The 25,756-nt window shown below is 37.4% G+C and overlaps 2 protein-coding genes across 2 annotated transcripts; both read right to left on the bottom strand.

The window, feature by feature from the left end:
• Positions 1 to 4,999: 4,999 nt before the first annotated feature.
• Positions 5,000 to 6,191, bottom strand: LOC123265110. The gene is made up of 2 exons (XM_044728752.1): positions 6,163 to 6,191; positions 5,000 to 6,088 (listed from the first exon to the last, which is right to left on the bottom strand). The coding sequence occupies exons 1-2, from the start codon at positions 6,170 to 6,172 to the stop codon at positions 5,751 to 5,753; spliced, it is 348 nt and encodes a 115-aa protein (XP_044584687.1). The 5' UTR covers positions 6,173 to 6,191; the 3' UTR covers positions 5,000 to 5,750.
• Positions 6,192 to 10,798: 4,607 nt separating this feature from the next.
• On the bottom strand, positions 10,799 to 24,364 carry LOC123268544. The gene is made up of 4 exons (XM_044733750.1): positions 23,559 to 24,364; positions 23,097 to 23,457; positions 12,672 to 12,981; positions 10,799 to 10,930 (listed from the first exon to the last, which is right to left on the bottom strand). The coding sequence occupies exons 1-4, from the start codon at positions 24,154 to 24,156 to the stop codon at positions 10,799 to 10,801; spliced, it is 1,401 nt and encodes a 466-aa protein (XP_044589685.1). The 5' UTR covers positions 24,157 to 24,364.
• Positions 24,365 to 25,756: the final 1,392 nt, after the last annotated feature.

Genomic DNA, 25,756 nt, shown 5'->3' with positions numbered 1-25,756 from the left:
GACATTGAAAGATATTAAAAACAACGACAAAATATTTGGTGGCACTCTGTTAGTCCTTTCTGGTGACTTCAGACAAACACTTCCCGTCATTCCACGTTCAACATACGCTGATGAAATCAACGCCTGCTTAAAATCATCGACATTGTGGCGTAATGTTGAAATAGTACAGCTGAAAGTAAATATCCGCGTTCAAATGCTTTAAGATCCATCCGCTGAAACATTCTCAAAACAACTTTCAGATATCATCGATGGAAAAGTCACTATAGCTGAAACTGGATACATAAAATTAGCGAATGATTTCTGCACAATCATTGATTCGCAAGATGCTCTAATTGAACAAATATTTCCCGATGTACACACGAATTACATAAATCTCGAGTGGCTTGCAGAAAGAGCAATGTTAGCTGCAAAAAATGTTGACGTTGACATTTTAAATCTGAAGATACAACAGTTATTGCCAGGGGACTCGGTATCATATAAATCTATTGATACAGTTTGCGATGACACTGAAGCTGTAAATTTTCCAACAGAGTTTTTGAACTCACTAGATTTGCCAGGCATGCCACCACATAAGTTACAATTGAAGGTTGGATCTCCAATTATTTTGCTTCGTAATTTGAATCCGCCACGGCTATGCAACGGTACGCGATTAGTCATTAAAAAATTCATGAAAAACGTTATCGAAGGCACCATTTTAAATGGCAAGTTTCGAGGTGAAAATATATTGATACCACGAATACCTATTATACCCACAGATGTGCCAATTCAATTTAAGCGTATTCAATTTCCGATTAGATTGGCATTTGCAATGACTATTAATAAATCCCAAGGCCAAACAATGTCTGTTTCTTGCTTAGATTTGAGCACACCATGTTTTTCACACGGACAATTATACGTTGCATGCTCTCGAGTGGGTAAACCATCAAGTTTGTTTGTATTAGCTAAAGACGGGCTAACAAAAAATATTTTTCACGCTGCAGCATTAAGAGTTCAATATTATTTAATTAATTAATTATATAAATAATTATTACTTTTAATAAATTAAAACAATTAATGTTTGGTGTTTTGTTGTTTTGTTTAAACAACATTCCCTCATCGTTCACAGCGCTCCAGGCCTTTTTCACTCATATTCCACATCCTTATATACTTCTAATAAGTTAGTAATTTTATATATATATATATATATATATATATATATATATATATATATATATATATATATATATATATATATATATATATATATTTACATTTAAATAATTAATTGAATAAAATTTAATTAATAGTTATTTGTAAGTAATAATTATGATAAACAATACAAATTTACGTGAGAGTACTTATAAGTTACAGTGTAAATAGTTTTATAAAGTAATAATGACATTATAGGTTTTGAGTAACAACTTCACACTTCTATTAAATATAGAGTATGAAACTGAAATAGATTTTTTTTTCAATATAACCTGTTTTTGTCTTTATTATTTAAAAATAAAAATAATATAAATTAAGCTGTCATTTCAAGCTGAGAAATTATTTTAATCGATTTTTGATCAAATATAGCTACAATTTTAATCTACATTTAATCATTTATTATTTACATTTCTTATTAACAATTATCGTTTTATTTTAATTCATTTTTTTTAAATGTAAATTTAATTTTATCTTATATTTTTGGAAAGAAGTTTATTTTATGAAAAATGCCTAATTTTTTTTTTAATTAAATTTTATTTTTTAAAACATTAATTACATCTAAACCCGAGTGATAACATCATTAATAATCACCATGTCCAAGCTATTAAATCTGGAAAATTTGTGCAGTTATGCTGATAATGTGTTTGGTGAAAATAATTGGTCATACAATTACCAATCAAGTAATCAGTGAGTACTAAAGCAAAAATTATAACTTTTAGTTTTTTAATCGACGAAGTGCGTAGAAAATAAAATAATTATTTTCTAAGATTACGTTGACGAAACAGAGAAAACTATTGCAATATCCTGTACAACCAGTACAAAATTTTATGTTACTAATAACTTATGTCGAGAGTCAATCGGAACGTCGACTATAGTTTCAGATGACAAATTAAACGCATTTAGACAAGTGAGATAGGAAAAAAATTTCCAATTTATTAATTCTAGAAAATTTATAAGTTTTCTGTTTATAAAACTTTGTTCATTTTTCTAGACATCATTTCGTGAATCACTTCAAAATACATTGATGTTTTTTAAAAAAAATTAGATCTGAAATAGAAAAAGAGAGCAGAGATTACAAAAGCAAAAAGAGATGCAGGAACTTTGGAGAGCGAAAAGTATATTCTTTTAAAATTAATATACTGTCATTAATATAGAATTAATTAACATCGATTTGATATTGATTATTACAAAATAATTAATAGTTAATCTGTTTTTTTTTAAGTCTAACAAATAATTCATTAATAAAAAAAGTTGAAATGATTGAAATAAACTCCATATTTATAACCCCTATACATATGTTATATTACAATGCAATAATTACTTAGCCTAACATCTAATATTTTTTAATGATGTATTTTTTTAACTTCCCGCTACGAAAATCGAAGATTTTTAAAAATCGGGAAGTTATTGTTTTCACCCCGTTTTGCAAAAATCGAGTTTTCATCAGATCTCGACGTTTAAAGGTCACAGGAAGCTTCCCTGACTATCCCCGCGAGGTTGTCCCGGCGTCTGTATGTATGTGTGTGTGTGTGTGTGTGTGTGTGTGTGTGTGTGTGTGTGTGTGTGTGTGTGTGTGTGTGTGTGAAAGTATGTGAACTGCTTATAACTTTTGAACGGCTTGACCGATTTCATCGCAGTTGGTGCCATTCGAAAGGGCTTGACCAAACTTAGATTTTGAAAACTATTTGGACCGATTCAGATCAATAGATTTTGAGAAATCTTCAAAAAACTGAAAAAAAAATTTTTTTTTAAATGTGGTTTTTTTGGAATAACTTTTAAACGGCTTAACAGTTCAATTCCAAAAACTAATCAGCTCTTAACCTTAAAAAACCACGTCGATCGCCACCAGTTCGGTCAAAATCGGTTGATTCATTCGAGAGATATCGTGAACGAAAGAAAACCGAAAAAAGTGTTTTTTTGGAATAACTCCAAAATTCTTAGCGCGATCGATTTAAAATTTAAGATTCTTTGTGAGGCTTAAAAAACTGCGTCGAATGCTTTTAACCGCGTAAAAATCGGTTTATCCATTCAAAAGTTATTGTGGTTTAAAAATTCAAAAAATAGTGTCTTATCAAATCTCTATCAGACTTTTGAGCTCGAAGAGCTTTAAAGGATAGGAAAGCAATCTCTTTGAGCTCAGAGAGCTGAAAATAACCCATAAATTGTATTTTTGAGCTCGAAGAGCTCAAAAACGTCATTGGTGCAATTTTAAGCGCCTAAGTATGAAATTAGCGGGAAGTTGCAGGGATGGCCTTCAGGGTCAACCGTCTTCCTAATTTTTTTTATATTAGACTTGGAGATAAGCCAAAAGGATCTGTAGGACATGGAATCCGATATTATTTAATTTTAAATTAATTGTGTTAAGTTATCAACTTAAAATAATTACCTTAGTTACTATACTTAGTAATAAATAATAATCGTACTACCTTACTTCAGTAACCATAATTACAATAAATTAATAAATAGAGAAACATCAGAATTTTAAAACATAAATAATCAAATAATCGTATCGATAAATTCGGAAATCATTAATATTTTTTGTTAATAGTAAAAAAATATTAAAAAAAATTATTGATTTGTGGTTAATAATAATAAATATATTTTTATAATTAAGAAATTAATTAGTTAATTGTAGAATTATTTATAATTAAAAAAAAATTGCGGCAGCAGGACCAATATATCAAATCAGCTAGAGAGAAAGCTTGAAGAAAATGAACTCGAAGATGAATGATGGTTGATGTATTGCGATAATATAATTAATTATTTACAACGTGTTGAAATATGAACTTTGTTTAATAAACTAAGCTTTAGCCCGGCGAAGCGGGCTGGGTTCGCTAGTCTTATATAAATAATATTCATAAAATATATGAAAAGTGCATGTGGGTATACTCAAGGTCAACAACAATTTATAAATAAAAAATCTATTAAATAAACATTTTCCCGTAGACTGAATTGTGAAACTAAACCATTTTGGAATCAACCGGAAGACACATAAAAAATTTCATTAAAATCAGTCCAGCCGTTTATAGGAGGAGTTCAGTGACACCACACGCTCAGAAGAAATATATATATATATATATATATATATATATATATATATATATATATATATATATATATATATATATATATAAAGATGTAAGAAAATTCAGATAGCTCGGATTGGGATTTAAACCCAGAACCTCCCGATTACATGTTGGCTGAACTTTAATTTTTAATTTTTCTATTTTTTAATATTTACGATTTTTTTTCAAATGTTTTTTTTTTTATAAACCATCTTTTAACTATAACGTACAAAGAAAAATTATCAAAATCGGTCCAGCAATTCATTTTTATAAATATAAATGGGTCATTCCACCAAATAAGAACATTTTTACGGGGCGACCCTCGCGGATTATGTTAAAAATTCATGGAGGTGTTTTCTATCATAAGACGAAAATTCCCTGAGAGTTTGAGCTCTTAATACGCAGCGGTCTTGAAGTTATGATTTTTTGAAATTTTGGAAAAAATTTTTTTTCAACTTTTTCGTCAATTTTTCTGATATGAAAAACATTTTTAAATAAAATCGACAAACATTGTATTTTGTAGGAAAAATTCTCAGCTTTTGAATGAAAATATTTATTTTTTCATAAACTCATCAGAAGACCCTTAAAAATCGAATTAAAGTGGAAAAATGGATTTTTTTCGGTGTGCAGCCCAAAATCCTTTAAATTTGAATTCTTTTTCTGAAAGCTGAGAGTTTTTTACACAAAATATATCGTTTTGCTGATGTGCATATTTTTTGTTTCGTCACAATTAAATTAAACGCAAATTCATTATAATTAAAATACTTTTATTTTTGAACTTTTTTGAGATGTGGACACAGTTTTAATGAAAGCATAACCAATTTCATCTTTTAAAGGCATAAAAGTGTGTAATGACTGAGTACCTTTCACCGTTTTCGATTGAGAATATCGTACGTCTAACACATTTTTTTTTATTAAATAATCGTCATTAGCTATAAAAGTAAAGTCAACGCTTGTAAAATTTTTAGTTCCCCAGGAAAACAAATCTTGTGGTTTCAGTATATGCTCTTTATTGTTCATTTGTAATGAAGCTCTAGCAGCATATCGTTTTAATGAACCCGCAAGACCATCGCATGGTCCTTTGCCATGGGCAGTTGCAAAAAAATGCCACTCAGCGTTGATTTCGAAGTCAGCATAATGATAACATAAGTTTGTAAATGCTTTCTTGTTTTTGAATTGTTGTGGAGCTCCATCAGAGAAGTAAAAAATCGTATTGATGACAGCAAACTTCTTTTTAAGAAAGGCAATCAATTGCTCTTGAAATAAATAAATTAAAACTGTCTCGTGCTTAAGACAATCTGAAATACCAACAAAGCTCAAATGCTTAATAGTATCATTTTTGTTATAATAAATCACCATTGGAAATATAGTAGCTTGATCATTATTCCAATGAAAGCCTTGAGCTGCTTCCTGCACAACGAATGCATAATTTTCCGCAAAGTCAAATACTACGGCGAATTCCCCGCTCTTTAAATTTAGTTTTGTATCAGAAAAAAATCAACTTTGTGTTTTCGCAATAAAATCATGTTTCAAAAGCTTATCAAGTTGCGTCACTAAAGTCTCGATGAAGTCTTCAGAATCTGAAGTAACATTCACAATAGTACAACGGTCTGTTGATGTCCACATTTTATATTGGATTTCATTAACATCAGATTCATTAAACGACACACGAAAATAATCAGCGATTTCTTCATTATTTGGACAACTATTGCACATTCTGGAAAAGCACGATTCTTTTGGATTGTTACAAACTAATTTATTTAATAAATTTTTGTAAATTGGCTGAGATTCTACAACCCAATCGGTGTTTTTCGCAAATTTTGGAAAATTACATCCTAAATGGAATAAATATAATAAGATTAATAACTAGTTTTAATACAATTATAGAGAATGTCAAATACACAAGTACCTTCTAACATCAATTTTACATTTTGATGAATAGTAAAAACACATACGACATGTGTACCACTACTTCCAGCAATAATACAATAAGTAGGCTTCAAACTAGCGAATTTAGAAAATCCGATTGCCACTGAATTATATTGCGCTTTGAAGCTTTGGTACAATTCTTTTAAATTACAAAGGCTGATTGCCTGGAACTTTTGTAGGATTCAAAGTATTAGTAGTCATTTCACCAGAGTCTAAATCAACATTCTCAGATTCACTGATATCATTTTTAAGATTCAGTACCATTTTTCGAGAACAGTTAAATTCAGATGCTATACGACTGACTTCCCAACTGTCGGGTAAAATTGAAAGCAGCTTCTTTTTTATTGATCTGTAAAGCAAACGATCGATCGTATTAATATGAAAAAATGAAGATATTTTAAAATGATTGATTGTTAAAAAAATTTACTCGTCACTTTCAGCGTTATATAATTTCTTCACTTTAGCTATCATGGAACAATGATCTTGATTAATCTTTCTGTAAGTAGATTCAGGTACTATTCCAAATTGTGATTGGAACTTATTCTCTAGGGCAGCATAGCTCTCATCAAGTTTTTTTACTCCATAATTTTTTTCAGAATATAACCTTAAATTAAACGCATAGAAAAATTATTAAGTAAGTTTTCACTCAGTAAATGAAAAACTTAATCAATAGAAAATTTTTACCTGTCTTTTTCAATAAGAGGAATTTTCAAAAATCGCTCTAAAGAATGATCATTGTAATCACATAGATTGTCGCTAAAATTACTGACAGTTCGAGATAAACTGCTTCCTTGAGTACAAATTTCAGCTGATATACTCAGACTTTCAACACTAATTTGACTTGAAATAATTTTCTCTTCCTCTGATGCCGGCGGAGTATATTCTTTGATACGGAATCGACAACGCACACATAACATTGAAGTGTCATCTAAGTCAGGAAATTTCCAACGATCTTCGTCGGGAAATTTTCTTAAATCTTTGTAACTCCTTTTTTATCTAAAAGTTTCGTTTAATTAGATGTCAAAAGTCAATATTAAACACAAGACCATTAATTTAATTGGTTCTACGTAGAGGTTATACATAAGAGGTCAAGTGCACTGTATTAGTTACTTACGTGACTCATTAAATGGATTACAAAAATTTACTGACCGTATACGTTTACTCATGGCGATGAAATATCAAAGTAACGCAATAATTATTACTTAAAAACTTGAGCAATTATATTTTTGTTAAGAACAAACGATCCGAAAAGAAATCGCTCAAGAAAGAATCACAAAATGAAAGTAAATAGAGGGAGTTGTGAGCGCCATCTGCATGATAAGTGACGAAGTATAGACTCATCTTTTAAGCAGGTGGTTCAAAATTTCTGAGTACTATAATTTTAGTATTAAAGAGAAAATTATATTACTATTCTGAATTATATTACTGCATAGTGAATCTAACATTTAATTTAATTGTGACGAAACAAAAAATATGCACATCGGCAAAACGCTATGTTTCATGTAAAAAACTCTCAGCTTTCAGAAAAAAAATTCAAATTTGAAGAATTTTGGGCTGCACACCGAAAAAAATCAATTTCTCCACTTCAATTTGATTTTTAAGGGTCTTCTGATGAGTTTATGAAAAAATAAATATTTTCATTCAAAAGCTGAGAATTTTTCCTACAAAATACAATGTTTGTCAATTTTGTTTAAAAATGTTTTTCGTATCAGAAAAATTGACGAAAAAGTCGAAAAAATTTTTTCCAAAATTTCAAAAAATCATAACTTCAAGACCGCTGCGTATTAAGAACTAAAACTCTCAGGGAATTTTCGTCTTATAATAGAGAATACCTCCATAAATTTTAAACATAATCCGCGAGGGTCGCCCCGTAAAAATGTTCTTATTTGGTGGAATGACCCATATATAAACTTTTGAACCATATGCATTTTCTGAATCCGCTTGATGAGCTGAATCGAAATATAGCAAAATTTTTCAAAAGTTCTGTCATGAGGACCAATGCAATAGTTAGATTTCTATGAAATCTACTAAAAAACCACGTTGATCGCCGCTAATCGCGTAAAAATCGGTTCATTCTTTTAAAAGTTATTACGGTTAAAAAATTTGAAAAATTGTGTTTTATCAAACTTCTATCAGACTTTTGAGCTCGAAAGCATAAAAAAGTTATCTCTTTAAGCTCAGAGAGCTCAAAATAATACATAAGTGGTATTCTTGAGCTCGGAGAGCTCAAAAACATCGTTAATGCAATTTTGCACTCAGGTATGAAATAAGCGGGAAGTTACACGGATGGCCTTCAGGGTCTACCATTTTTCTAATTTTTTTTTTTTTTAGTCTCGAGTGAAAAAATGTTAGTTTTTGATATTTTAAGAGCAGTCTCCAAAGATCAATAAAAAATTTTAGGAGGTCGCTCCAAATGTTTTTAAATTTCAAAAATCGTCAAAAATCGAATTTTTTTTAATTTTTAACTTCCCACTGAGAAAATCGAAGATTTAAAAAAATCGGGAAGTTATTGTTTTCACCTCGTTTTACAAAAATCGAGTTTTCATCGAATCTCGACGTTTCGAGGTCCTAAAAAGCTTTCCTTACTATTTTCATGATGATGTCTGTACGTCTGTATGTATGTGTGTTTTTTTTTTTTTTTTTTTTTCATAGAGAAGGTCAAATACATTTAAGTATACCAGGACGAGATGTTTGTCCTGGGTATGTCGGACTCGGAAGTCAATATTATTGACAACAATACCGACTAAACATCCTCTTCTCTCTTTCCCCATAGATGTTACGGGGAAGACTGGATCGGGACCGCGTTAGCATTACTTCAATCCAGTCCGTGTTGCGTCTCACGACGGTTGTTCCTAGTTACTAGTTTCTTTCTGTGATTTTTTTCTTTAAAAGATGCTGCGCATAGGCTGAGACAGCTGACCAGTTATCTTCTTTTTTGATCATGCAGGTTACTAAGCTCTCAGGGGAGAGCTTGGTGCCAATAGTTTCATCAGTACTGCTTTTGTAGTCCTTCCACCGGTCACACTCAAAGAACGTGTGATCGACGTTGCCAATTTCGTCTGGGCAGTATTTGCACGTTGGTGTGCTGTGCAGTCCCATCTTAAAAATATAGGCATTGAACTGCCTATGTCTCGTCAATAGCTGGGTCAAGAAAAAGTCCGTTTCTCCGTATTCCCGAGAAAACCAGACGTTGATGTTTGGGATCAGGCGTGCCGTCCATCTGCCCGTCTCTCCCGATGTCCATCGGTCCTGCCACCCTTGTTGCGTTTCCGCCTTTATCCTCGTTCTTGCGTCCTTCATTTTTTCGTCACTGTTTTTAGCGTCATAGAGTTTCGCACTCTAAAACGCGAGTAGGTCAATAGGTGTGGCTCCCACAATGACCAATATAGCCGCTTCGGAAACTGTTCGATAGGCGCAGGCAACCCTGAGAGCGCCTCGCCGCTGCACTGCCGCTATTTTTCGTCGGTAGGTCTTCTGTTTCAATATGTCTGTCCATATTTCTGCTCCATAAAGCAGTACCGAGTGGACTACTTCTAGAAGAACTCTTCTCTTTTTGGTTCTTGGTCCCATAGAGTTGGTCATGATTCTTGCTAGGCTAGACACCGTCTTGCTGGCTTTCTTGCATGCACTGTCAAGGTGTTCGCGGAAAGATAGTTTCTCGTCTATCATTACCCCTAGATAGCGCAGGGCCCTTGTTGACGACAGTGTTGTTCCTTCCATATCCACAGCGAATGGTTTTGGGAACCATTTTTGACGTGTCAGAACAACCATCTCCGTTTTATGCTTGGCGAGTTTCAGGTGGTGTTTATCAAGCCAAGTCTCGATGGCGTCAATGGTTTTTCCGGACCAATAATTCGGCCTCTTCTACGCTGTCTACTACTATCGAGGCCGCAACGTCGTCTGCAAAGTCCGTTAGCTCTACTTGCTTTGGTAGCGAGATTTCAAGAAGCTCGTCGTAGTCCGCATTCCATAGTTCGGGCCCCATTATTGAGTCTTGCGGTACGCCACTCGTTATGGCGTATTCTTGTGGGCCTTCCGTAGATTCCGCTATTAGCTTTCTTTCGTCCAGGTAGTTGTCGACTAGTGCCAGATTCTCTGACTCCGCGTCAAACTTGTGCTCCAGAGCATCTAAAATGTATCTCCAATTTGCGCTGTTAAATGCGTTTTTGACATCTAGCGTGAGGAGGAGACATACTTTACGAGCTTTGAGGCTACCAGACCATGCTTGTGTTGCTGTCTTTATAACTTTCTCGATCGCTCCGACTGTCGAACAACCTTTCCGGAAGCCATGGTGGTTGGTGGCAAAACCTCCAGCACGGTCGATGTCGTTGCGAAGTCTCCCATGTATGAGCTCCTCGACCAGTTTTCCAGCAATGTCTAGCATACAGAGTGGTCTAAACGACGAAGGTGATACGGGGGTTCTCTTTCCTTTGTCTAAGAGAACCAATCTCTGCCGCTTCCAGACCGCGGGAAACGTGCCAGTTGCCAAGAATGCGTTGTAGGTGTTCAGGAGTATGACTGGGTATTCCAGGGCTACAATCTTGAATCACCGCTGCAGGGATGCCATCAGGTTCAGGTGCCTTTCCTGTTTTGAGTAACTTGGCCGCGTCTTGTAGTTACTTAGTTGTGAAGGGTGTTCCTTCGCTGTTTTTAGCGTAGTGTTTCTCCTCCCGCGGCGGGTATTTGGGGAAAAGCTCCGCTACAATACTGTCCATTAAGGCAGGAGACTTAGGCGCTTCTGGTGAAGCCTTTCCAAGTCATTTGCTGACAATTTGGTAGGCTTTGCCCCAGATGTCCTTGTCGAGATCATAACAGATCTTTTTCCACAATATCGCTTTTCTTGCTTTAATGGCTCGGTTTAGCGTCTTTTTGGCCTGCTTGTACTCTTTTGAATACAATTCCTCGCTTAGGGAGCGTTTCGCGGCTCTCGTTGCGCAGCGACGTAGCTTTTGACATCTTTTGCGAAGTTCTGCTGTCTGTTGACCACCAGTACGCCAGCCTGTGGAAACTCCTATTTTTCAGCCGCGGCATAGAGGCGTCACATGCGACAGCAATCTCCTTCATCATATTTAGCACTGCCTTTACCGTCTCGCTGCAGGTATCCAGAGTCGGGTTGTTTTGAAGAATAGACCAGCATCGTGCAAGTGAAGCTCGCAATGCCTCTGGATCAAGCCTTCTGGCATTCCACTTCCGCTTAGAAAGGTCGCGTTGTGAAACCGGAGTAGATGCCAATCCAACGTTGAATGTCACAAACCGGTGGTCACTGCCACTGAATTCTTCGGATACAGTCCAGTCGTCGATCATGTTGGCAGTCCTTGGAGTCGCCAACGAAATGTTGAGGATGGACTCTTAGTACCCTGGTCTTCTAAAGGTCGTGGTGCTCCCGGTGTTCAGCACTATGAGGTCGAGTCTAGTTGCGACGTCAGCGACCTCGTTACCTCTGGTGTCAGAGAAAGCAGCGCCCCACTCAGCCGATTTAGCGTTGAAGTCTCCGGCTACGATGACTTCACTGTTGAACTTAGTGACCGCATCTTCTATATTTGCCAGTTTCTGTCGGAACACACTAATCCCTCCGTTAGGTGAGAGATAGAAGCTCATGAAGTAGGTTGTGGGGGTTTGAATCCAGACAAAACCGGCTCCACTTCTGCTGTTGTTGACGGTAACGTTCTTTGTGTTCACAATCCAAATTTCTGCCTTGCCAGTTTCGTCTGCGAACCATGTTTTACCTTCGATATTTAGATATTGCTCGCAGATAAAGCAGACGTCGATTTTATCTTCAAAGACACGCTGGCGCAGCAAGTTTTGCGCCAAGGCGCACCTATTCAGGTTGCCTTGTAGTATGCGTGTCATTTTTGCCCTCTCTTGGCTTCTGCAAGTGCTGTGCGGAATGCCCTGCAAGCAAGAAATATGGCATAGACCATCCTTGGCATCTTTGTCCGGAGCACAAAGGAAGCATTTTGGCTTCTCCGTGCAGTTTATGGCCTTGTGGTTCTCTCCGCCACATTTGTAGCAGCACCTGCTTCTGTTTTGTCCCGCACACTGGCGTGTTTGGTGTCCAAAACTAAGACATTTAAAACAGCGGGTTACTTTTGCAACTGGGCGTATACGACAGTTCACCCAACCGATCATTATATGGACCTTGTCAAGGGCCTTAATCACACTGGCCTCGTCTACTTCGCAGAAGGCTGCCCGATTTCCTCGTGGTGTGGGTTTTGTCAAATTTACCCGTTTGACCTCCAGGCTGTCAGTGAATTCACGTTTGAGTGCTTCACGGACTTCGCTCTCGGTAGAGATTTCGTCCAAGTCGAGGATCTCGATCGTTGTTGTTGGTGTTAGCGTCTTGACCGTGCCGATGTTTGCAGTCTATGTTGACCTTACTGCATCGGTGAAAGCCTTGCTATCTTCGGTCTTTCGAGCCATTTCAAGGAGAACGCCTTCGTGTTTTGTCTTTTTAATAGACTTGTCTACGTTCGTCTCGACAGGGCTTACCTTGGCTTTGATTTCCTTTAGGATATCAGCATAAGTTTGACCGTCTACTGGTTGAACAAGAACAGCCTTAGTTCTTGTCTTCTTTCTCCTCGGTTTCTTAGAGGCACCCTTACTTGATTGGTTTTGAGCTTTATTAGGGGGAGCCGCTGTTTCATGCTCTTTTTCTTTCTTCTTCCTATTTCGGTCCACTGTAGTCCAGACGTCCTCCCGGGCTGTCTTTTTCTGTTGTGGCTTCTCGATTATCGAAGAAGGGCTGGGCGTGGACAGCTGCCTCTTCTTGTTATTGCCCTTTCCTTGATTTCTAGATTTCCTGTAAGTTGGAACCGATTCGGACTAGTAGATTTCGAGAAATTGCAAAAAAAAGTGAAAAAAAAGCAACAAAAAAAGTTGTTTTTTTTTTTCATTTTTTTTAAATATCTCTGAATTGGCTGAACCGATCGACTTCAAAAACTAAGCAGCTCTTAACTTTGAGAACCCGCATCGATTGCCACATAAAGCGTCAGAATCAGTTGATGCGTTCGTGAGATATCGTTGTCTAAAAAAATCGAAAAAAGTGTTTTTTTTGTAATAACTCCGAAATTTTTCATGAGATCAATTTTTTTGTACAAAATTATTCATAGAGCTCAAAAAACCACATCGATCGCTGCCTACCACGTGAAAATCGGTTGATCTATTAAAAAGTTACAGCAGTTTGAAAATTAGAAAAATCGTGTTTCATCGAATTTTGATAAGACTTTTGAGCTTAAAGAGCTCAAAAGCATAGCAAAGCTATCTCTTTGAGCTCGGAGAGCTCGAAATAACACATAAATTATGTTTTTGAGCTCAAAGAGTTCAAAAACATCATAAGTGCAATTTTAAGCGCCTAGGTAGGGAATTAGCGGGAAGTTGCAGGGATGGCCTTCAGGGTCAACCGTTTTTCTAATTTTTTTCCTCGTTACATTATAATTTTATAGGCCACAAATAATAAGTTCCTAAAAGTTTCAGTTCAAAATTCAAATTTTAAAAGGTCGCTTATAATTTTTTTTAACTTCTAAGTCAAAAAAGGCTAATCCAATTAAATAGTCACTAATGTACCATAAATGTCGTGAAAAACTTTTTAGTGCAGCTGAACCTAACTTTTGATTTTCTTTTCTAAATTGAACCAGATCTTTTAGTAATTGCAAATCAATTCTAGGGGCAATAGTAGGAATTCGGCGAATAAACGATTTGTTCAGATAAACTTACGAAATATTAAGAACTCAGAGAAAAAACAATTAAATATAATGATACATTTTCTTTGTAATATTATTCAATAAAAAAAAATTATGTTTTCTATATTGTGCTTAATTTTTAGTACATCACGTGGTGTATTTTTATCGATTATTGTACTAAATAAAAAAATAGAAATGTACGTAATTTTAATTTGAATATTAAAAGGTCGCTCAAAAAAATCTAAAGCAATGCACTAATAAATTGAAAAAAAATTATGAGCGACCTTTCAAAATTAAAATTTTGAACTGAAACTTTCAGAAACTTAATTTTTTTTGGTCTATAAAATTATGACGTAACGAGAAAAAAAATTAAAAAAAAAAAATTAGAAAAACGGCTGACCCTGAAGGCCATCCCTGCAACTTCCCGCTAATTCCATACCCAGGCGCTTAAAATTTCACTTATGACGTTTTCGAGCTCTTCGAGCTCAAAAATACAATTTATGTGTTATTTTAAGCTCTCCGAGCTCAAAGAGATAGCTATGCTATGCTTTTGAGCTCCTCAAGCTCAAAAGTCTTATCATAATTCGATGAAACACGATTTTTCTAATTTTCAAACTGCTGTAACTTTTTAATAAATCAACCGATTTTCACGCGGTAGGCGGCAATCGATGTGGGTTTTTAAGCTCTATAAACAATTTGTAACAAAAAAAATTGATCTGATGAAACATTCCGGAGTTATTACAAAAAAACACTTTTTTCGATTTTTTTCGACAACGATATCTCACGAACGCATCAACCGATTCTGACGCTCTATGTGGAGATCGATGCGGGATTTCAAGGTTAAGAGCTGGATAGTTTTTGAAGTTTATCGGTTCAGCTAATTCGGAGATATTTAAAAAAAATGAAAAAAAACAACTTTTTTTTCACTGTTTTTGCAATTTCTCGAAATCTACTGGTCCGAATCGGTTCCAACTTACAGGAAATCTAAGTTTGGCGAAGCTCTTTTGAATGACACCAACCGCGATGAAATCGGTCAAGCCGTTCAAAAGTAACAAGAGGTTTAAACACACACACACACACACACACACACACACACACACACACACACTCGGGGCAGAAGAGATACTGCTACCGGGCGCGTCTCCCCGAGCGGATGGGAGAACGCTCGTTGTCCTTGGATGACACTTAATCTCTTAGTTGATGAGGTACAGCGGGTAGGAGCCAAGCAAAATAACCAAACAAAATAAGCTCCCGTGGACAAAACTCCCCTTTAATGGGTTGGTCACACTAACTGACCTAGCAAGACGATTGGTTCCTGCTGTAACTCACTGGGAGTGTCCGGAACCTGTATCGTAGTTTCCGACGATGCAGGCCACGGCTGATGTGAGCTTGCTCTGCCGAGGTGAAAGTTGCAGCAGTGGATCAGGAGCCAGCCACTTCGGGCCTTGATCAGGAAGTACGCAGTGAGTGTTAGAGATCGGAATCTTCACCGCTCCGAGCGAGTCTAGTCCGTCCGTGTATTCCGGGACTGGCTAAGTGTCGGCTAGGCCTCAGGGAACTGGGGTAGGAGTACTATCTCCGAGGGTACACCCGTTCCTAGTTATGGCAACCCGCTCCACTCCGTACGATGCGCTGGTAAATCAAAAAAGTATGAGTAAGTTACAGGAAACAAACATGAATAGAAACGGGCTTCATGCTCAACAAGCAGCGATTGAAGCAAGCGCTGACATGAAGAGAACGCAAGCGTTGGAGCGCCTTGAGAAGCTGACCATTGAGCTGCAAGAGTTTGTCCAAACTAAAGTCAATATCCACAAGGAGATAAAGACCAAGACAACCGGTGTAGTCAATGCTCTTGGAAGATTCAAGAAACTGGACGAAGAATGGCGCTCATCATTACACCGCACCCCTTGTGCTACATCGGAGAGAAACAGTCAAGTGGTTGTTGAAGAAGCGATGGACACTGGAGCCGAAGGTGAGGGAGAATCAGTCGCTGAAGAAGAAAGTGAAACTATCACAATGGCAGAGACTGAATCCTTTGACCAAGACGGCCGCATCCTGAGGAAGTTGAAAAGAAAAATTCGTTTTCCCGAAGGCGGAGCTTTTCATACTCCCAAGAAGCTGAAAGACGTTGGACCTGGTCATCCTATCAAGAAGCAGGAAGTGGTTAAGGATCTTCCACAAAACTCTTGTGAACAGAACAAGAAGCCAGGCTAGGAAAAGGTGCAATCCAGAAAGGACAAGAAGAAGGAGCGCAAGAAACTGCCCCCAGAAAAACCTCTGGTGCCTCCACCGAAGCCGAACCAGAAGCCAAGAAGAATAGCAACGAGACCGGAGGCACTTATTATCCGTCCAGCGAACAAAGATAAGTATTCTGAAATACTTACACGGATCAAGGCGGACGTTCGCCCAAATCAGGTCCGCAACACAGTCGAGAAAATACGCAGGACCGCGACAGGGAACATTCTCATCACGCTGTCGAAAGGCAGTAGTGATAGAGGTAAAGACCTGCAGAAGACTATCGCGGGAATACTTAAGGAGGACGCAAATGTCATTAGTACAGGACCTGAAGAAGACCTGGAAATTCGCGATATTGACGATACTACAACTAAATATGACATTCTAACAGCTTTACAAGAGGCAGCTGGAAACGATTGTGGTATAACAGTAGAGGCCATTAAAATTCGTAAGGTCTTACGTAGCAGAACACAAATTGCATCGGTGACTCTGGCAGCAACGGTAGCGCAGAAAGTGGTAGGAGAACACGGTAAGATTAGGATCGGCTGGACCAATTGTCGTATTAGAACAGTACTAAGACCAGTCCGATGTTATAAATGCTGGCATTTTGGACACCGTGCGGTTCAGTGCACAAGTAAAGTCGACCGCTCTAAACTTTGCATTAAATGTGGAGAAGAGGGACACAAAATCGCCGAATGTAATAAGCCTGCTAAATGCGCACTGTGTGTGGATCAATCCGGTACAGAGAATAACGCCCATCATGACGGCACAAGCAGATGCCCGCATGTATACCAAGTACACCAAGAGGCACTCAAGAAGATAACTGATAAACGAAAATGAGAATACTGCAGCTAAACATCAACCACTGTGAAGCGGCACATGATTTGCTCATGCAGACAGTACGTGAACAGAAGCTTGACCTTGTGCTTATATCGGAACCGTATAAACACCTCGGCGGCCAACCATGGGAAACTGACTGCACCAAAAAAGCTGTCATATGGTCCTATCGCAAGCTCCCCTTCCAGAGTGTCGTTAACAATGGCAGCGCCGACTTTGTAGCAACATCGGTAGATGGCATCCGCTTTTACAGCTGCTACGCACCACCTAGCCTCACTATTGTTGAATTCATGGACTTTCTGGATCGACTGACGGAGGACGCGAAGCAGTACTACCCAGTGGCAATAGCTGGAGACTTCAACGCCTGGGCAGTGGAATGGGGCAGCAAACACACCAACGCTCGAGGTAAACAACTACTGGAAGCTTTTTCTACGTTAGATGTAGTACTGTTAAACAGCGGCGATGCGCCGACGTACACTAAAGGAGACGCAAGTTCTATTGTGGATCTTACTTTTGTCAGCAGCAGCCTCATCAGAGGAAACTACGACTGGAAGGTGATGGAGATCTACACGGCCAGCGATCACAATGCGATTCTCTGGGAAGTATCAAAGGACCAGAATCCTAGAAGACCGGCTAAGAAACTTGACATCGTTGGGTGGAAGGTGAAATCCTTTGACCCAGGTGCTCTAGTAGCTGCCCTAAATAGTGAACCGCTTACTACTGGATCTGCAGAAGAAATGACCAAGGACTTGATGAAGAGAGTGACCCAGGCTTGCGACACCTGCATGCCCCGTAAACGGGGCATGAACCAAAGACCTTCGGTGCACTGGTGGAACGAACACATCAGCTTCCTACGGAAAGAGTGTCTCAAGAAAAGAAGAATATCTCAGCGTGGTTATCGGCGGCCTGACTCAGCGGAACTAGTCGCAGAATACAAGAAAGCTCGTCGACATTTAAACAAAGCCATCAAGGATAGCAAGAAGAACTGCTGGAAAGAGCTAATCAACGAGGTGGACAAAGACTTGTGGGGTAGACCTTACAAGGTAGTCATGGCACACCTGAAATATCAGCCAATGCCGTCTCCTACGTGTCCTCAACTCTTACAGAAGATCGTGACTGCGCTGTTTCCACGACAGCGCGTTTTCAACTATCTGTTGACACAGGACGAACTGAATGATATTCCACCTGTCACGAAAGAAGAACTGATGGAAGCTTGTAACCGCGTCGGGAATAATAAAGCACCGGGATTGGACGGAATCCCTAATATTGCCTTGAAAACATCTATTAAAGCAGCGCCAGCGTTATTCCTCGACGTCTACAACATCTGCTTGAAGGAAGGGATTTTTCCTCGGAAGTGGAAACAACAACTGCTAGTACTACTTTCTAAAGGGAAAAAGCCACTGGAAGAACCGTCATCTTATCGTCCACTCTACATGCTGGATACAGCCGGTAAGATACTAGAACGTATAATCCACCAAAGGATAGAAGCAGTTGTCGATCCACTCTTGGCAGACAATCAGTACGGATTTCGGAAAGGACGATCAACCCTGGACGCGATCAACCTGGTTGTCGGTATAGCCAAAGACGCAATCGCCGGTACCAGATGGAAGGGGGGAACGAAGAAATATTGCCTGGTGGCAACTTTAGACATAAAAAATGCCTTTAACTCCGCCAACTGGGATTGCATCATGCAAGCCCTTCAAGAGATAAACGTACCAGGATATCTACGAAGGATAGTCGCTAGCTACTTCACAGATAGAGTCCTGAGATATGACACGAAGAATGGTCCAAAGGAGTATGATGTTACTGGAGGTGTACCGCAGGGTTCTGTTCTCGGTCCACTTCTCTGGAATGTCATGTACAACGGATTGCTGAGACTGAAACTACCAAGAAACGTCAAACTGGTAGCGTACGCGGACGACGTAGCCGTAGTAATAGTCGCTAAGCATCTTGATGAGATATAACATATGTTCGCTATCACCTTTGAGCGAATTAACCAGTGGATGGACACAGTAAATTTACAACTGGCTAAACAGAAGACCGAGGCTGTACTTATCACTAGCAGAAAAGTGGTGGAAACGATCAATCTAAACGTCGGAGACCAAGAAATCACATCCCAACCATTCATTCGATATCTGGGAGTGATGCTCGATGCCCGACTTAACTTTAAACAACAAGTTGAGCACGTGACCACCAAAATCATCAGCAGTAGTAGCCAACCTAGTACGATTGATGCCCAACATCGGTGGCCCGAAGCAGACAAGGAGGTCATTGCTATCATCAGTAGTTACTTCGGTCCTCACATATGGTATATCCATTTGGGCCGACGCACTTGAGATCCAAGAATCATGGAGGAAAGCATGTCCAGTTTACCGACTGAGCGCGCTAAGAGTAGCCAGCGCCTTTCGAACAATATCAGAGGAAGCAGTGTGTGTCATTTCCGGAATTTTGCCGCTCAGAGTCCTAGCTGAGGAAAGACGTAACCCTTACCAACGAAAGAGGACAACCGCACAAAGTGCCGAGGAACTCAGAGCTAAAGAACGGCAGAACAGCATCGCGCGATGGCAATCGCAGTGGGACGCCGCGACAACAGGGAGATGGACACACCGTCTCATACCAAGGATTGACGTTTGGCTTAACCGGAATCACGGCGAGGCCAACTACTATCTGATCCAGATGTTGTCAGGACACGGCTGTTTCCGGGAGTACCTTTATCGCTTTAAGCACGATAATTCCCCAGAGTGTCCGTCTTGCCCAAGAGTTGCTGAAAATGCGGAGCACGTTTTCTTTGAGTGCCCTCGTTTTAACCCACAGCGTGATGAGTTAGAGAAGATCCTGAACAAGAAAATCACACCAGAGTCAATAGTAGAAGAAATGCTGTCATCCGAAGCTGCATGGAACGCCACAAGCACGTTTACCACCGAAGTGCTTACAGAGCTGCGTTCCATTGGAAGAAAAAGGGCAAATGACAGAAACTAGAAGGAAGGAAAAATAACACCTTAGCCACCAGAAGGAATAGCAGTAGCTAGATCCTCCCCTCACGAAGTAATGCCTGACGGCGGTTTCCATGAGGGATTAGAGGAAAGAAGAAAAGGGGTTTAGGGTTTAGTGGGTAGGGGCGTTAGCGTCGAGTTTTAGTATGACGCTGCGTCGAGTCGCCACATATCCAGGCCGAACAGCTATGCCTAGAATCCGTAAGAAGGATTCCCCCCCGTAGATAAAAAAAAAAAAAAAAAAAAAAACACACACACACACACACACACACACATACAGACGTATGTCGGGACATGGGTGTTTTCGAGAGTATCTACACCGCTTTAAGCACGATGACTCTTCGGAGTGCCCGTCCTGCCCAGGAGCTGCTGAAGACGCGGAGCACGTCTTCTTTGTATGTCCTCGTTTCGATCCACAGCGTGAAGAACTGGAGAGGATCCTGAACCAGAGAATGCAACCAGATTCACTAGTAGAAGCAATGTTGTCATCAGAAGCTGCCTGGAACGCTACCAACACGTTTGCAACAGAAGTCCTTAAAGACTTGCGTTCCACCGAAAGAAAAAGAGCAAATAGCAGAAGATAGAAGTAAGATAGTTAACACCTTAGCCACCAGAAGGAAGAGCAGTAGCTAGATCCTCCCTTCACGAAGTAATGCCTGACGGCGGTTTCCATGAGGGATTAGAGGAAAGAAGGAAAAGGGGTTTAGGGTTTAGTGGGTAGGGGCGTTAGTGTCGAATTAGTATGACGCTGCGTCGAGTCGCCACATATCCAGGCCAAACAGCTATGCCTAGAATCCGTAAAAGGATTCCCTACAAAAACACATACAGACGTACGGACATCATCGTGAAAATAGTCAGGAAAGCTTCCTAGGACCTCGAAACGTCGAGATCCGATGAAAACTCCATTTTCGAAAAACGGCGTAAAACCAATAACTTCCCGATATTTGAAAATTTTCAATTTTCTTAGCGGGAAGTTAAAAAAATTCGATTTTTGATGGTTTTTGAAATTTAAAAAAATTTGGAGTGACCTCTTAAAGATTTTTTATAAAAATCATTTCTTTTTCAAATAAACAATTTTATTTTATTATTATGTTCACTTTCATATTATTAATAAATTTTTTTCAAAAAATTGTTTATTTATTTATATTAAATATTTATCTTTAAAGTGATTTATTATTACAATTCGGAAAACGTCGTCGATGGCCACGAAAAACCTGTAATAAATACTGTAACTGTTTTTCATTTTTAGTTAGGTAGCAGTTATAATCTTCAATTAGTGCAATACCTCGTTCAGCAACATCGTTCGTTACTTTTAAAGTTTTAAAATATTCCAGACAAATTTTGAAGCTTCCTTTTTGTGTCCAAATTGGTGCAGCTTCCTTGTCGCCATCATGCATTGGAAATCATTTTACTAAGAGTTTTTGAATTTTTTTGGAACGCTACATCTGGCCAACCCGAGTCAAAAAACAAATTCTAGTTTTAACCTCAAAAGCCTCAAATTCTTTGATGTTTTATTTGCCGCACATAAAGTAACTGTACTTTAATACTCAAAATCCTTATTAAAGATTTTGAGGTCTTAATGTGAACCACCCGTTGATTTAGAATCCTCTCTACAACCTCAAAAATCTCATTCAGTAAAAAGTTGTATTTTGGACTTAGAAAATTTTTGCTTCACCGAAAAAAATTTAAGTTACATTTACAAATTAACATATAATATAAGAAATATGTCACCACTTTATGTAAAAATAGTTATTAAAAAATCAAAAAAAAATTTTCTAAAAAATCAATGATTATTTATTTATCTGACAGTATAGTTTTTGTAGCATTTGTTCGCATATTATGTCTATTAATTAAACTCAGTCATTACCAATAAACTGATAGATAATAAATAATATCAATGAAAATCTAAATACATATTTGTTATTTTATTACGTAACGAATAATCAATTCTCAATGACCAATGGACAAAATAATCCTTCAAGTTCGAAAAATTGAATTAGGTTCATTGAAGTGCTGATATAACCGTAGATACTCAATAATTCAATGATTTTTTGAAGCAACTTACATAGTACATCAGGTAATTGAATTAATTTTTTTAAATGCTGTAAAACATTTGAAACGTTTGTTGAAACCAAATCCATGTAATGATTCATCAATGCAAATGCTTATTCAGCTTTAAAATTTTTTAATCTGTTTTTTTTCTCAATCACAATAAAGTTTTTAATAATAAACGTTAACTTAAAAATTTTGGGATTCAGTCACATATCAGTATTTTGAGAGTCCATCATGTCTTGAAGTCGAATAGAGTTTTAAAAGTTTCATACTCTTAAAAGAAGATAGAAATGAAATTAATTAAATGACCTTATATAATAGGGTTATAAGGACAGTCAGAACAAAAATCGATTTTTTTTTGCATTTTTTCAGAGTATTTATATATATATGTGTATATATATATATATATATATATATATACTAGCTGACCCGGAAAACGTTGTTTTGCCATATAAATAATTTCCTAGTAATTTCTAGTGTAGACAAAAAATAGCTTACTTATTGTATGTATGTATGTATGTTAGAATGTGTATATTGTATGTATGTAAGAATGTGATATATGCGTGAAATAAGCATGGAGCGCTGTGAACGATGAGGGAATATAAAAATAACAAAAGACAAACATTATTTTTAAGTTATTATAATTTATTCCTTAAAATTATATATCATTAATTAAACAATTAGGACAGTAACACTATTAAACAATATCAATCTCTTAATGCTATAGCGTGAACAATATTTTTTGTTAGTCCATCTTTAGCTAACACAAACAAACTGGATGGTTTACCCACTCGAGAGCATGCCACGTATAATTGTCCGTGTGAAAAACATGGTGTTCTCAAATCTAATCCACAAACAGACATCGTTTGACCTTGGGATTTGTTGATAGTCATTGCAAATGCCAATCTAATCGGAAACTGAATACGTTTGAATTAAATTGGCACATCTGTAGGTATAATAGGAATCCGTGGTATGAGTATATTTTCACCTCTGAACTTGTGTGAACTTGTCTGAACTTTTGTCTGAACATACGTGCTGTAATGTCATGGCAATGTATTGCATTTCGGCCAGGCAGTAGCAAAGATGTAATCTCTGGCCATTTTGGATTACATGTGAACGTGATAAATAAACATAGTCGTCCATATTCGCGCACGAAAGTCAGAGCATCCTGTATATATTCTTGCATATGACGTGGACTGCCTACGTACGATGATGGTAAAATGACATGGTTACCAATTTCGGCGACGTCGGCGTTGTTGTTAATAGCGTCTCGCAAATGAATGTACTCTTCCGTGCGCAGCTTTTGTTGATTATATCGTAAGTATCGTAGTCGTTCGCTCTCAATCTTCGCGTACATGTCGACCATGAATTGTTGACAAAGCTCACGACATCGTAAAATGACGTTGTCCAGGCCACGTCTAATCATTAATCGGTACGCATAATAATCCTTTGAGCTAACGTTCTTGTTTGTTTCAGCTCCTGTAATATTTGTTCATAAAAATTAATTTAAATTTATTACGTTCAATAATTTAATTGTTTTGTTAAATGATTAATGATCAAATTAATAATCAATGAAGTACCTGATACGGGATCTCGTTGTTTTATGTTTATGCAATATTCGTCTTGTCCCTTCCAGAATATTAGCGGATATTGGAGAGCGTCATATGAACGATGTGTGTCAGCAATGAACTGAAGATTATTATTTCTTCTACGAATCACAATTTCCCGTGCAGCTGTACAATCGCCAACCATGATTCCAGCAACATCATCAACAACGGGTGCATTAAATCTACGAATATGCTCTCCAGCTGGTGTTTTATCAGGATTAATGACGATAGCGTGATTATCGCTTTGTAATTGGTGCATATGTGATTTGAATATTTTCAACAACTCGTTGTGCTCGTTCAAAAGAGCATCTAGCTCGCTGACGATGCGCCTGGCATAAAGTGAATCAAGGTTATTATAATCACAACGTGCATTCACGCGATTGGAAAGTGCGCTTCCGGAATCCTCGCCGCCCATAAAGTAGATTTGTAAGAATTTATGTGGTTCGTTTGGCATTGGCAGCAGTGAGCCCATTTTATGATAAACTTGGCCTCTGATTTTGAATGTAGAATTGAATTGTTGACCATTTGCATTAGTATTTCGAACTATTTCTGTTGCTCCGAACGATGTCATTTGAAAGCATGAATTGAATCTTCAAATTGACTTCAGGAACACGTTAGAATCTGGATCTGTGCCGATAAGTAAGCCGTTCAATGGTTCAGGTGGTGTTTCAATTTCAGGTAGTTGCACTTTTCCTGACGCGCAACACATCCCAGCTGGCTCATTTTTGAATTTCAGAGCATGACAATGCGGACATTCCTTGTCCATAGCACCAATTACCACTTTTAGATGAGCATAATATTCAATATCGGGCTCATACTGGAATGCTAGACGCAGGAATGAATCAGATATAAATGCTCGATGTACCTGTTGTCGTTGTTGGTCATTTGTTCTTCGTCTGTTGACTGTGAAACGGCGTGATTGTCGTTGTTCTAATCTTCTGACTTCATTGCGTTCAGCTCGTGTATCTTCTGGCTCTTATTGATGCAATTGCGCCATTCTGACACGTGCATCAGTATTTTGTTGCTGGATTTGTTCTTCTGTTCTTTCGGATCTGCTATTTCGCAAGTTTCGAGCTTTACTTGTACTGCGGCTCAAATCAGCCCCTTTGCGTTTGCTTGGCATTGCTCACTGTACAAAACATACATAAATAGAATTAATGAAATTATTTAATGATGAAAAATGTTAAAAGTATAATTAGGGCCAGGATTTTTGCCGCAGTTTTGAAATGATTAGTTTTAATTTATAAAATTATAACAAAAATATAAGTTTTATGGAAAAATTTTTCAAACAAAAGTAAAAAATTAAATTTTATGAAAACATTGTCTCTTATAATTTTTTCATACAACCAATATTTCCATTGACATTTCAAAATAAAGATTCATAATGATTGATTTTTTGGAAACTATGAAAATCTTAATTGTTCAATTACATTTTTTTAATAAAATTAAATTAAAATTACATTTTTATAAGATCAACGACATTTTCGATATAAATAAAAAAAAGTATACTTACAACACAAAATCCGTTGTTATTGGAAGCTCGTGTCACGTGTTGAGTACTTTTGAGGTTATAAAATCACTTGATTAACTAATCGTGCAAAATACACTCAAAATTGATAATTTAATTATTATTGATAAAATAGGAATGATTAAAAGTTAATATGAGAGTTACACTGAGATAGCAAAATAATAATTGTCAACGTTACTACTACACTTGATGCATAAACAATAATGATGGCCGACAACTGTGTAGGGAGTGAGAAAGAAAGGAGACCGGCGTCGTTCTCATCCCTACTCCGTGCTGTTTACTGGGTCAGAAGTGACACCTGTAGACATCTGGCGGGGATAACTAATTAAATGACGATTGATCAGTTTTCGACCGGAGAGGAAAAATGATTAAATTACTAAAATGGCTATTAAAAAATAAGGGTTGATCGTAGAAGGGTGAAAATTGAGGATTGTAATTATTTTTGTATGTTGTATCATAAAAAAATAGAAATTAAAAATTTTGTCTAAAAAATAAAAAAAAAATTTAGGGGTGGACTACCCCTAACATTTAGGGGGATGAAAAATAGATGTTGGCTGATCCTCATAGATACCGTATAAGCACAAAAAATTTCATCAAAATCGGTCTAGCCGTTTCGGAGGAGTATGGCAACGAAAAGAGTGAT

This window comes from Cotesia glomerata, linkage group LG1 (assembly GCF_020080835.1).
Source record: "Cotesia glomerata isolate CgM1 linkage group LG1, MPM_Cglom_v2.3, whole genome shotgun sequence".
Taxonomy (NCBI): domain Eukaryota; kingdom Metazoa; phylum Arthropoda; class Insecta; order Hymenoptera; family Braconidae; genus Cotesia; species Cotesia glomerata.
The sequence above is the reverse complement of the archived record's forward strand: the minus strand, read 5'-3'. Positions and strand labels throughout refer to the sequence as shown.